The 14693-nt window shown below is 37.2% G+C and overlaps 1 protein-coding gene across 1 annotated transcript in view; it reads left to right on the top strand.

The window, feature by feature from the left end:
* Window positions 1-1008: 1008 nt before the first annotated feature.
* Window positions 1009-14693, top strand: part of LOC134811459 (trichoplein keratin filament-binding protein-like) — a 36897-nt gene continuing 23212 nt past the window's right edge. The window contains exons 1-11 of the mRNA XM_063818294.1: window positions 1009-1139; window positions 1434-1542; window positions 2601-2699; window positions 2844-2969; window positions 5771-5802; window positions 5975-6116; window positions 6675-6737; window positions 7609-7658; window positions 9715-9781; window positions 10008-10118; window positions 10308-10461. Coding sequence (XP_063674364.1) covers window positions 1012-1139; window positions 1434-1542; window positions 2601-2699; window positions 2844-2969; window positions 5771-5802; window positions 5975-6116; window positions 6675-6737; window positions 7609-7658; window positions 9715-9781; window positions 10008-10118; window positions 10308-10461 — 1081 coding nt within the window. The 5' untranslated portion in view covers window positions 1009-1011. The remainder of the gene's footprint in view (window positions 1140-1433; window positions 1543-2600; window positions 2700-2843; window positions 2970-5770; window positions 5803-5974; window positions 6117-6674; window positions 6738-7608; window positions 7659-9714; window positions 9782-10007; window positions 10119-10307; window positions 10462-14693) is intronic.

The raw sequence follows: 14693 nt of genomic DNA, 5'->3' as shown, positions 1-14693 counted from the left end.
CATCCCAAAGCATGGTTTTGGGCATGTTCAGGGTTTTTGACCAACCTATATTCTGGGGGTCGTATAGACCTATATTCTGGGGGCCCGTAAAATTGTGGTGGCCATAACTTTTTTCCAAATTGTCAGTTTGCAGATGTCTCGATGAAAAGATAGCTTAAAATAATACTTATACTCATACCAGTAGTCTTAATGGCATGTGTTGGACAGATTTTTGTCATGACAATTTTTCGCCATATTTACCCCTCTAGAAAATGACAACATCGTTTAAATCTTTCGCTGTCATGACCAAATATACCAAAATACCTCATGTAGGTCCAAAATTTTTATCCAGAAACATAAGTTACATGTTTTACTCCAACCTAGCAGTAACAGATCCCATTAGTATCGCTTATCTTGGTTAGAACTGTATCCACTAACATGACCTATATTTTGGGGGCCACCTATATTCTGGGGGCCATATACCCGTAAAAAGTAAAATTAGAACTGGAAATGTACTCCTGATCGAACCATCAATTACAATAATTAGTTAAGTAAGTTAACTGATTATATATATATATACAGTTTATATTATAGACACAAGTTTAATCATATTTTTAATTGTCAGAGTTACTTTTTACAACCTTTTAGAGACACCACAAAACTGGACCAGAACTAGACTCCCCAATACATCCTGTTCAGTAAAAGCTATCCTATCTATTAACAATGAAGAATTGCATTGGAGTGCGCCAGTAACAAGACATTGTATTATGTATTGTAGTAATGGAGCTAATTCGCACTGTAGTAATTCTTGTGGATAAATGAAATATTCAACATCCAGACAATGGAAGTATAAAGCTACCAGTGTGTTGCTGGATGTATCTCTCTACAAGGCCGACATATTATATTTTTACAAACTTGTCTTTTTATTACATTGTATCTACTCATCGAGGTTGATGAGTAGATACAATGTAATAAAAAGATTGTATCTTACTTGCATATTTTAAATGGCAGTGTTCCTTGTAGGTGTTTGAGATGGCTCTACCACATATGCAACGTTTTAGCAGACCTCCAGCCACGAAAGATCAGAATTACTATGTAAAAGTTGCTAATGACACTTCAAAGCAACGCCAGTGGAACTCAGCACGTTGCATGGAACGAAGGTGAGAGACGTAGTGTTTTCGTAAGAATACTAACTGTTATTTGACCGTACAAACTTATGACGTTTATGTGCAGCATATGACCAGCACTGAGGACTTTTCACATTATATTACGTAAACCACGTTTTCGTCATTCTAGACCCCTTCCCCTTGGCAAACTACTGTACACCTTGCCTGTGTGTAGAATTTACACCAGCAAGCGTTTTGTTACTACCCGTAAGCTGGATTACGTTTAGTGATATCTTGAGATAAAGTGTTACACTGTAGTTCAATCAAGACTAACATCTATTTTGTCAGTGTTGATGCCTACCGAGAATCCTACACGGCAGACACAAAAGGAGAGAAACTAGCAGAGAGGCGACGTACCTTGGCCGAATTACTACAACATGAAAATATGTTGTATCAGGTATGCTTTTTTAAAGGGGGTACAAAAATAAAACGAGTAACTGAGAAGTGGAAGAACAGTATTGTTAAATGAAATATGATGCGAGTTTTCATTCCACTTCTTATTTTCGATCGAAAGCATACGGACATGCTTAGTGGCTACTGTTTTTACGTATATTTTGTGACGTATCAATCGCTTATATTTCAATCACATCTATCTAAGATTATTTAAGAACTATCTCTTGTTTTCATAAATTTATACACGATTCACGATCAGTGTTAATACCTTAAGAAGTGAATAATAGCTTAATAAGTGAATAGATATTTTTACGGACGCGGGACAAACATCTGAACATCTGTCATCAACTCATTTGCTCGTTTACCTACTGATGATATCATCACTACAAGGTTTTATTTTTCTCCGCCTGAAAGTGTGACATGAGACTATTATATTCACTAGATCTAAATGGTGAGCAAGTTTTTGTTGAAAGTGTATTGTGTTTGTGAATAGCAATTCGTGTAGCAAGGGAGTAGAGGGCATATATTTGTAGTATGAACGTAGCTGTTAAAAAGGGAATTTGCTTTCACGTCATATGTGTGTTCAAATAGATTTGCTCATATTTGGATGCGAGTTAATGAACTTTGTACAAGGAACTTGATCGTGTTTGACAATAACTCTCTCTCTCTTCTACTCTTACTGTTAAACAAAGCTTTTAATTGTCGTGAGCAGTGCCCCATTAAAGAAGACTCCAACTTTAAATTAAATAAAACTAGTTATTCTGACAACTAATTTGTTCAGTGAGCAGTGTGTTCAGTGGTATTGAGATCGTTACCAGGAAGTGTGATGCGGTGAGATAATGTGCATAACCGATTATTCATTTTATGAAGAATGTGAGGAATTTTAAATCGATTTTTGCTGACAGAACCTGTTAAACTTACGATACATTCGATCTGATCATCCAAAAATGTGATTGATAAATGAGTAAATTAGATAAAGAATTCCTTAACTGGCTAATCCATTCCATATCACGTGACATTATCACTCTACCAGAATTGTAAACGAGCCAATTTTAACTTCAGTCGGAGTTAAGAAATTCAAGATTAAATCCTGGAATTATGGGCGATATGTCAGACCGTGTCACATATCTCAGAGAACAGAAAGAAATCCAAAGAAAAAAGGTACATTACAATTGTTATCTAAAGCAATTATCTCAACCTGGTGATGTTTTTTTTACTTTGCTGTTTCTACTAGTTGATAAGTTATATCATATAATAGATGTAAGTGATTTTTGTATTTTAACTAAAATGGAAACCCCTACCCAGATTGCTGACGAGAAGATGAAACAGCACCTCCGGCTAAACGCACCGGAACTAAGAAATTTAAACTCTAACATGTTGAAACAGGAGGTTCAACAGGGCTGGACAACGCAGCGGGCTCAGAATTCACAGGTTCTTATATTACTCTATTACCTTGATTTATAATGTTCACACTTCACAGCCCCGCATTTAATTGCAACTAGTAAGCGGTAAATTGTAGTTTTATAACTTGTGGTCAACTCGCGAGAGAACTATTTCTTAGTGACACTACCTTGCCAATATAAATAGAGCTAGAGCCTCTAAGAAGTTGTAGACGCCGAATACATTTTATTATGTGCGTGTGTATTTGGTAAATTTATAACGGTCTACTGTTTGACCACATTAAAACAAAATGGTTGATAATTGATACAATGGTTGATACTTGATACATAATTTTATGAAAATCGCATCATGTGGTCAAACATTTATCTCAATGGTTATATATTGTAAAGGTCACGTGGTCCCCTCTTGTGTGCTGGACTCTGAAACACACTTTATATGGGCTTGTTACAATTGTCACTTTGAATTCTCCTCAAACTGTTAAAGTGATTGAGACATGCTGAAATAAATACTTTACAAAAATATCACGGCGAATAGGTACAATGTCGACCGGCTAATAGCCGGCTGTTATTCGCCAATATTACTTGCTGCATACTTAAGCGAATTAAAACTGACAATCACTCAAGATGCCCCACCGCTACTGGTGATTGTTTATACGAGATGCCTCTAGTTCTACAGTTATTCTCAGTAAAGTAGATAAACGAAATCGTTAAAATTATATATGATTATAATAAAGATATTACTTAACATTCATTTGATTTATATTATACTGAAATCTCATTAAATTTTCGTGCTTTGTGGACACCTTTCTTGATCGGGATAAAAGCATTGTGTTGCCTTCGTCGGAGTCTCTCAAGGAAACAGTCGAAAACTTTAACGTATATTTTCAGGAGAAAATAAAGGCAATACGTAATAACTTTGATCATGTGGAGTCTGACGATCAAACGCCCTCTTACTGCGGAGAAAAACTAGCTGAGTTCTCTCCAACTACTCTAGAAGAACTAGAGGAGATAATCAAGGCATCTGAGATCAAGTCTTCTTCAATTGACCCTCTACCTGCTAACATCTTTAAAGAAAACCTTGAGGTTCTACTACCCGTCTTAGTTGACATAGTAAATGCTTCATTATCTTCTGGCAGTATTGATGGCGCTAAACTAGCTCATATCACACCCCTGATCAAGGGCCAGGGATTAGATAGTGATAATCTCAAGAACTACAGACCAATATCTAACCTTAGTTTTGTAGGCAAGTTGATAGAAAGAGTAGTGCTCAGGCGTCTAAATGAACATCTAGAAAACAACAACCTGAACATCCCACAGCAGTCTGGATACAAATCAAAACACAGCACCGAGACTCTGCTTGTGAGAGTTGTTAACGATCTGCTCATTGCATCTACAGAAAGCAAGGCAACTGTTGTTCTTCTCCTAGATCTCAGCGCAGCTTTTGATACAGTTGACCACTGCAAACTACTGAACATCCTCAGAAATGAGTTGGGAATAACAGGGACAGCTTGGAAATGGTTCAGCAGCTTCCTCACAGGTAGATGTCAAACGATTAAAGTTGGAAATGAGGAATCTTATGAAATAGTGATTAAGTTTGGAGTCCCACAGGGCTCTGTGCTGGGTCCGGTCCTGTTCAACATCTACATTCGCTCTTTGTACTCAGCAGCACATGATTTGAACTTCTCCATCCAGGGTTACGCCGACGATCATCAGCTGTATAAAAGTTTCAAGCCAAACGAGGAGCCCACCGTCCTTATCAACGATGTTCCCAAATGTTTCCAAGAAATTAATGACTGGATGAAAAAACATTATCTACAGCTCAATGCAGGAAAAACTGAGATTCTTGTTTTTGGGACACCGCTTGTTCTCCAGCAGCTGTCTATAGGGGGCGTGTTTGTTAACTCTGAGACGTGTGTCAGGCTGTCACCTGTTGCAAAGAACCTCGGATTTCGTCTCGACTCTCAACTAAACTTTGGTGAGCAAATCAAGCAACTTAAAACATCGTGTTTTCTGAAACTAAGAGACCTTGCTAAGATGAAAACATTCCTCACAACCAAACAGATGGGAACACTGACTCAAGCAATTGTAATCTCATCGCTAGACTACTGCAATGCGCTTTACTATGGTTGTAGTCAAGCCTCAATTACGCAGCTGCAGAACATTCAGAACCGAGCATGCCGTCTGGTTTTTGGATTAAAGAAGAGAGACTCAGTCGAGGAGAAGCTCAAATCCCTTCATTGGCTCAAGGTGAAGGAAAGGATTGAGTTTAAGTTATGTTTACTGATTTTCAAAGCAGTCAATGGTGTTGCTCCTGCATATCTGTGTGATCTAGTAACATTTGTTAGTTCGAGTAGCAGAAGAACTTCCTCCTTACACCTACCTGTCGGATCTACAAGATCGCACCCAAGAGCGTTTCAGACTGTTGCTCCGAAAATCTGGAACCAACTACCAATTGAAATTAAGACTTGTTCTGATGTTGATCTGTTCAAAACATTATTAAAAACTCACCTGTTTAAGAAAAGTTATGGCATGAGCGATTAATTGACAATATAACTTTATGTTATTTGCTTAAACTGTTTAGGATGCAACCTAATGTCATGATCTTTTTGAACTTATTAGCAATTAGACTGTTAGCTCGCTTCATAAGCATGTCATCTTCGTTCCAAAACTTTTTATGTCCTATGCATACACTCCTTGATAGTTATCTTGATCTAGTATCTTTGTTTCACACAATAGAGCATAAGTTTTGTGGTTTATCCACTGGGCTTAGAGTTTGTGTTTAAGCTACCAAATTTTATTATTATTATTTATTTAAAACATGAATTCTTTCAGCGGCAAGAAGAGAAAAAGCAGGAAAAATTGGAGTAAGTAAAAAACCGAAATTATTATTTTAAACTACAATAATAGACACCTCATTAAGTATATTTCACGTGTATTTCGATATGATAGGTAAACAGACGCAGTAGTACACTCAAATAATTATATTATGTGAATAAATATAATAAATGTTGCATGTTTTAAATATCCTACTACTAGGGAGATAATGGAGGAGGAGAGGGCTAAGATAAGATATCAGCTGGAACGGAAGGAGCAAGAGGAGGAGCGCAGAGCAGACGCCGCCCAGCAGGCAGGAGCTCTTAGAGAACAGATGGAAAAACTTAAACTCAGGGAAAAAGAGGTCAGTGGCAATGAATTTGCTGAGAATGAGAGGAAATAATTATTGAAAATCGCAGTAATATCAATCATTTTGCTCCTTTTATATTATGCGAGTCCATTTTTTGTATTATTTTTCCATAGTTAAAGTGAATTTCAATCCTGTTAATTTCTCGATCTGTAAGCTAATCACAAAAATTTATTTGTACACTAATTATTTTAAAACTGATTTTTCATTGAAATTGCCTGTAGGCATAATATATATAAGCAAACTTGTTGAAAAGAAATGAAGAAAATTCTCATTATAATTAATTGCTACCATAAAACATTGTATTCATAATTTCTTTATACTGATAGCTTTGTCACTTCGAGATGGCCAGGCCTACTCTCATGCTGGCCATCTCGAAGTGATAATAATAATTAAATGTTTCGCAGATTGGCAATTGATCGGTGTAGTTGGTGTTGTACACACTGCACTGATAACGATATCACGTTGTACGTGTAATGTAAATATAGTGTGGATAAAATGCGAATATATATTCTAAATAACTGATAGCTTTGTAGTGACACGAATTATCTTCAGAGTGCAATTCTAAAAGCGCAAGAAGAAGACCTGTACCTTCAACAAGATGAATTAGCTGCTGCGGTACGTGTAACCTTAACTGCTGCATTCACTGAGTTCTTGTTGAATATTGCTGGAGTTCTAAATAGAAATAGACGATATTCGATATTATCATTACATTTCCTATATTCAATTTCTTACCAGTCACATGTGCAAGCTAGTATATCTTAGATTTTTGAAGATTTATATCGTACTTTACGTAGCGCGCGATGCATCTTTTTCGAGTGTTTTTATTTTCGTTTTGACGCGCGCGTGCGCGCTACGGGTTTGAAATCTGCACGCTGCACTCGTTATAATTAATATAGCTTGCTAGGCTAGCAAACATAACAAATAACGTTGGATTGGATAATTCGAATACCGTTGGGCGTGCGTGAGGTTACCGAAGAGTATCAGTTCTCAATTGAGAGGATTTCGCATTAAAGAATCTGGCGACTGCAAGGTGTACATTTACCATTAACACATTGACTCCTTACTCCAACTTGAAACAATTTCACTCCAACTTGAAACAATTCCGCTGTTAATATGATGTTTAAGAGGATGAGGTGGGGTACAGCTATATTTCAGCTCAATAGAATATGGTATCCGAAAGATTTATTATTTCATTTTGAACGAAAATTAATTGCAATTTTCCCCGTTTATTCCTTCACTTTTAGTCAAATGGGCATGGGTATCGATGGGGTTGCATCACATTATCATTATCATATTTGAAATGTTCAAAAAAATAAATTCGGGATCTGATAATTTAATCGAATTTTTACATGATTTATACAGCGCTTATCTCATCAAAACTTATTCTAGAAAGTTCATGATCAGATTAAAATACATATCTTGTTTTGGAGTAATATTGAATTTATAATGTTAATTAAGTAATTGACTTAATCTTTAATTCAAACAGGAAAAAATGCGACGTGACATGGAACAGAAACGAGAAAAGATACAATTCGGGTCAGTTGTTTTCTATTTTTAGTCGTTATTGTCTGCCTTATATATGTACTAGAAAGCCCGTGGTCACAGGAAGGAAGCTAGTAGTGTTCTTTGGTAGTCAGTTTTTATCGCATCAAAAAATATCCGTCACAACCGTAAAATGCTGTTTCAAATGCTCTAATGGCCTTCAAATCAGCATGAAAAAATAAAGAATTGGCCAAGGAATAAGAATTTTAGTGCCCAAAATTTGTACCCCCAAGTGGTGTCAAAAACGCGAATTAAATAGGTAATAATTATTTTAGTCTCTTGAGTCTTGGCACCACTTTAGACGGGTTCCTGCTAGTAATAATTAATTCGGCTGAACCAACACATAGTAAGAGCCACATTAACGTTGGGGCCGTCAGACAAATATAATCTTTTGAATTGTAAGTAAGATATCTTGCAACTTAACAAACTAAAGTAACAAACTTGTTCATTATTGAGGTCATTCGAGCTCAGCGCCAAAATCTATAGTTCAACAAGATATCCCTTATAACAACAAATGCAAGATAAAGTTAATGGTAAGGAGAATGTAAGCAAGGTTTGGAGATGTGGAGCCACTCTCCCAAGACATCCAGCGTGTGTTGCACAGGTTGGAGAAGCAAAACTCTGCGTCACAGGTGTAAACGTTCATTCCTGCTCTCACTGCTTCTGTAAAGTATGTGGTTGTTTAACTTCGCAATAGATTTCTCAAATTTACATTTTTAACATTGACCATTTTTACATTGACCATTTGATCGGAAGTATTGTGTCGGTTGCCGCCCAGTTACAGCCAAATGCTACCCCTGAATGTAGATGAAATAGGAGAAATCCCAGTATTATTATAGTAGTATGACAACAAGTAACAAACTATAAAGTTTCTATAAATCAAACCTCCCTTGAGCCTACTACATAAGATGGCCGCTGTAACACTTTTGTTTTGACATTGAAATGATCCCATCTCCCAGTGCTTCCCCTCCACTGACACGCTGGAATGGTTAATTAACATCAAGTTTTAGATCTTCAGATGCTAAGATATCAACATTGGAGACCATTTGCCTCGTTAGAAATATTACTTGAAATTATGTAATGATTCTAAATATTAAATAATGATTAAAAATTCTCTTATTACTAGAGATTGGCGTTGGTGCATTTAGAATCTCCAGTACAATTCATCTTCGCGTCCTCATGACAAAGAATGCTTCTATCTCCGTTGTTATACCCCAGTGCATCGAGAAGTATCTGCGGTGTAACTGATTGTTCATCTTTAAATTAGGTTCATTTTTTGGAGGGATATAACATCTTCTAGGTTTTTTACTAGCTTTAGATTTAAATGGGGCAGTGAGCAAGTTATCAGGTACCACCTGTAGTGACTACAGGTGACCTGTACTGCCCACATAATTGCTTTAAAGTAGGACCTTTCTCTGAAATTTGAGAGCATCTTTCTCGGGGGTCTGACCCTCGACTGATGTTGCAATTACAACCAGTCAGCATTAATTCATTTGCGGCGTGGTGACTGAATCAGAACATGCGATGAAATTATAATTATTCGGCTGCCTGAGTAATTAAAAAGCATTCGTGAGAATTTTTATGGAACTGAAGCTAGTTCAGACCCGGGCCTTAGGCTAAATTTATGATAAAATAAAATAACATACAAATAAAATAGAAACAAACACTCAAATACTGACCGATGGGTCATACGAGGGATCATAGAAAGCAAAACATTTTCCATAGCAAACTTCTGACGTGGGTTGTACGGCTACCACTATCAAACACCAGGAAGCAAACTGTAAAACTGACATTGAACTTGACTGCGAAATTGTGAGAACGGTAAAATAAAATCCTTTCTCTGAAGTAAAACAAAATGGTTTGCACAGTAAATCAAAATGACTTAATCTGGTGACCGTAACAGAGAGACAGTGGTTAAGGTATTTCGTAAACGTTTGGTTCCAGTGTTGGGAGAATAGATTAAACCCAGCCATTTCCAGGTTACAACTTTAAGTTTTATCGTTTACATTTTATTGAACCGCCACATACTGACCGGCGCTCCCCAATTTAGGCGTCTGCTAAAGGCACAAGCGCTGGCTGCTCTTCGGAGAAGGTCGAGGCAGATCCAGGAGGAATTGGTAAATCAATTTTTAAATTGTCTGAAAGTATGTGACCCTTTCATTTATATAAATGATGGAATTTTCCGGCGTAAAATGTACTGGCGGTCATGAGACTGCTTAACCTTTCTGCCGGATTCTGTTAAGCTTTATCGACATTGCTGGTTAACAAATGAATTTTAATTTCTCTTGTCTCATATATAATTGGTCACATTTGCATGCACAAATAAAATTGAACAACCCTCAGGAACTGGATTTGAAGATATTACGAAATTTGGCGGATAAAGAAACAGAAGTCCAGGACGTTATGACTGCTCGGAGAGAAAAAGCTAAAGCGGACGCTAAGTGGATGAAACAGGTGAACTTAATATAGTGCTGAAATGCGGCCGTTTACGTAAATCCATTATTTGTCGAGAAAGTCCGCGTGAGTTCATTAATACACTCTCTACGACAGCTACATAAAATTACTAAATGATTTTATAAATGGAATACGCATAACGTATGTTGCTTTAAATAGTGCACCACATCATAACCTCAACCGTACTAGGTGGTTGAAGAACAGTTGCAGCTGGAGAGGGCCCGAGAAGCAGAACTAGAGACACTTTACCGGGAGGAAGCTGCCAGACAGTGGGAGAAGAGGGAGAATCAGTGGCAGAGGGAGGGTGCCGCCCGGGAGAGGTTAATGAAGGAGGTACTCGAAGGTATGTATAAAATATTCAACATATTACCAAATACTTCAACATATTACCAAATACTTCAACATATTACAAAATACGTTACATACTTGCCTTGTCGAACTAAGGTCATGTTTCATTTTAAGGGCAATGATTGGATACCAAGATATTAAGGTGTCGTCCAATGTTCATTGAAAGCATGGTCCGACTAAATGCAACTATATAAAACCACTAAACCTTAAGTGAACTGTTTCTAGAGCTTGAGTAGAGTGTCTAATATAATAACTATTTAGTACAACGCTCTTACGTTTAAAGCTAACACCTTGACCAGCCCCATGGAATAGTCTAGCAAAATTCCGGCAAAGCATGGTTGGCATTGAACAAATTACGGTCATGTAGCCAAGCAGTGTAAACTGTAAAAGGTGCGCTACTCAAAGGTAGTTAAACTCCCCTTTTACTTTTAGACATATTGCGTTTTTAAACCGCCCACGATTTAAGGCTGGGGGTTCACCCTGAATTTTTTGTGAAACTTGGTTTCGAGATAGCCGTTGACCAACAAACTAGGACCGGTGACCGAACTTTTGAGGGGGTCCCGGACCCCAACCGCCAAACGGTGCCCGCGGGGCAGCCACGCCCATATTTGGTCCAAATTAGGCCCAATTTAGCCAAATACCCTGAACATGCCCAAAACCCAGATTTTAGGTGCTCTACTTGTAGCTAGTAGTCCCCTGAACTCGTATATGAATTTTCATCAAGATTGGACAAAAAATGACTGAGTTATGAGCCAAAAACCATATGACCATATTTGGGCATACGCACCAAATTTGATCGATTTTGGCCCATAAATTGGTCAAATATCAATATTTTTGAATGAAACCAACTTTATATGGAAGATAAGCCTATACTACAGATTCTCTATGATTATCAGCTCAATATCTACCTAACTGTGGATTCTGAGTTCAAATAGTTGCAAAAAATGAACAAAATCGCCCATACCTCAGTTCGCGATATTTGCAAAACTGACTTCGCTCAAAACAATAGAACTCAATAGGGTTTCAATATTTTTTCATGAAATTTTCAGAATCAACGTAGAATCGCCTCATGACCTAAAGTTTTGTATTAGAATTTTGAGTTAGGCCTTTAAAAAAATTCGGCGGCCAAATTCTGAAATTTGCCGGGCATTTTTCAGAATTTGGCCGCCAAATTTTTTTAAAGGCCTAACTCAAAATTCTAATACAAAACTTAAGGTCATGAGGCGATTCTACGTCGATTCTGAAAATTTCATGAAAAAATATTGAAACCCTATTGAGTTCTATTGTTTTGAGCGAAGTCAGTTTTGCAAATATCGCGAACTGAGATATGGGCGATTTTGTTCATTTTTTGCAACTATTTGAACACAGAATCCACAGTTAGATAGATATTGAGCTGATAATCATAGAGAATCTGTAGTATAGGCTTATCTTCCATATAAAGTTGGTTTCATTCAAAAATATTGATATTTGACCAATTTATGGGCCAAAATCGATCAAATTTGGTGCGTATGCCCAAATATGGTCATATGGTTTTTGGCTCATAACTCAGTCATTTTTTGTCCAATCTTGATGAAAATTCATATACGAGTTCAGGGGACCACTAGCTACAAGTAGAGCACCTAAAATCTGGGTTTTGGGCATGTTCAGGGTATTTGGCTAAATTGGGCCTAATTTGGATCAAATATGGGCGTGGCTGCCCCGCAGGCACCGTTTGGCGGTTGGGGTCCGGGACCCCCTCAAAAGTTCGGTCACCGGTCCTAGTTTGTTGGTCAACTGCTATCTCGAAACTAAGTTTCACAAAAAAATCAGGGTGAACCCCCCCCCCCCCCCCCCCCCCCCCCCCTTAAAGAAGTGTTTAACTAGCAAAGGAGAGCTGTTTTTATGGAGTATTATGTTGTTGCTTATTTTATCAAAAATAATTTAGGTTTATATTTCAAACTTGGAATAACTTAGTAAAATGCACTCAGCGGTGAAAATTGAACGGAATCTGTAAGTCACTTCCCGATATTGTCGTTGAATATTTACCACAATCTTAGATTGCGGATTGATTGCAGGAAATCTGTACAATATAAATACATATGTGGTTATGAGTTACCTTACTCGGGAATATTATGTCTGGGATAAAGTGGTGGGTTTTGGAAAATTCCGCCATATTTTTCCCGGTCATTAATTTTCCCAGTCATAAATTAACCCGCTATAATATTCCCGAGTAAGGTAGGTAAATTGAGATTGTGCCAAAATTCACGGGAAAGTACCGGGGAAAAAAGCAATTGGCACCGCGCCAGCTGTGTCGCCTGTTCAGCCTGTTTGTACACGCGAAAAGTGAGTTTTATCCGTTTGTAGCCCAGAGGCCTATTTATTGCGTTCTCAGTCCTATTGTATCATTTCAGCAGAAAAATATACCCCTATTGTCCCCTATTTCTGCTGAAATGATGCAATACTGTGGTTATTACTATTTACTTATAATACTGTGGTTATTACTATTTACTTGTTATAGAGAACTCGGAGACCTAGTTCTCGAACAAATATTAGACAAAGCACACATATATTATCCATTTATATTATCGGCGCCTGATCCGATTAAGAACAAAGGTATGTGTCTCGGGCGCTATATTATCGGCGCCTGATCCGGTATGTTAACAAAGGTATGTGTCTTGTGCTCTGGCTGAGGTTGATCTATCATATCTAAGTGCCACTTTGAATTTTCCTAACATTTGTTTTCATTTTGAATTTACGGACGATCATTCAAATTTATATCATTTACTTTTGTTTGGGAAAGAGACACTGGCAGCGGTCCATCTACCCAAATATGGGTTTTTGGTCAAATTTTAATATATTTAAATATGCAGCTTACCCCTTTTTGTTAATACTTTTTCGGAGCAGCTAATAAAATGAAAAATCTTTCACGTATAGAAAACGGAGTTCCTTAGTATTTGAGGAATTTGTTTCCCTTTGAATCAATCAAACTAGATGAATTGTTGTAAATACTGAGATCAAACTATCAATCTACAGGCTATCGTCAAACATGTTGCAAGGCGTCATCTTCAGTGACATAAGCCCTAGAAATTGTAAAAAGTTAGTAAAACCCAAAATTCCTTTAAAAATCTGAACACTCTTAAAACGGTTATAAAGTTAAAATTAAGATGTTAGGAGTAAAGGAAGGCCAAAAGGATTTATAGTGTTAATTCCCAAAGGTTTTAAAGTCTTGAGTAGTTGAATTTATTTATGTTCACGGATATCCAAAGTTTTAGGACTAGAATTATCAATAATTGACACATTACAAATTTTGTTAAAATCTTCCCTTTGTCTAAAACCATGATCCAACAAATGTAAACCCAAACTATATTCATCACTTGTTTCATCTACCTTATCACCATTTAAAAGTTTATAATATTTGACCCTATGTTCTCCAGTCCTAACCCGTAGAGATCGAGTTGTGCGACCGACGTAAGCCTTTCCACAGACACTACATTGGAACAGATAAATGATGTTGTAGCTCTGGCAGTTTCCAGGGGAAGCTTTAACCTTCTTGCCGTTCACTTTGAATTCACGGGTGCCTTTGACAAGTTCACAACATTTGCATCTTGGCACATTGCATTTGCTGGTTGGGCCATGTTGAGCTCCTAAAGCAAGTTCTTTCAATTTGACGAGGCGAGATTTTAGGCTTGGCCCTGTTTTCTTTGTGTAACTGAAAATTGTCTTCCTAGGCATGGCGGAGGGGGGGGGGGGGTCCACGTTAAAAAAGTTAAATTCTAAGATCGAGATTTTGGAACTTAACATTAATTACTTTAACTTTTTTAACTTTTTTAACATAAATTAAAAATCAGATTTTGGCTGACTAATCGGTTCAAATTTTAACATAATTACCCAAATTAAACTCAATTATGAGTGTTGACCTTTAGTACTAGTAGTACCTCGCTCTTGCAATTGTTTTCTGTAGTTGTAACTGATTTGATAACTCTACAAAAAAAAACACCTTGTATCTATATATACACATAATTGTATAATTTACTAATATAATCATTCATATAATACGAAAAAAGAATATGGCTTGGCGGTGTAAGTGCGGAAGGGTTATGGAAAGTCTCACATACGACAGATGTTTACGTTGCAATTTAGCGAAGGCATCAGGAGAGTCGCTCATTCGCTTGAAGGGTTCCTGTAGCTGTAATCCCTGTACCCGAACCATCTACTGAGGACACATCATCAGGTATTGATACTCCGGAG

Source organism: Bolinopsis microptera, chromosome 2 (assembly GCF_026151205.1).
Source record: "Bolinopsis microptera isolate Bmic1 chromosome 2, MBARI_Bmic_1.0, whole genome shotgun sequence".
In the NCBI taxonomy this organism is placed as follows: domain Eukaryota; kingdom Metazoa; phylum Ctenophora; class Tentaculata; order Lobata; family Bolinopsidae; genus Bolinopsis; species Bolinopsis microptera.
The sequence above is the reverse complement of the archived record's forward strand: the minus strand, read 5'-3'. Positions and strand labels throughout refer to the sequence as shown.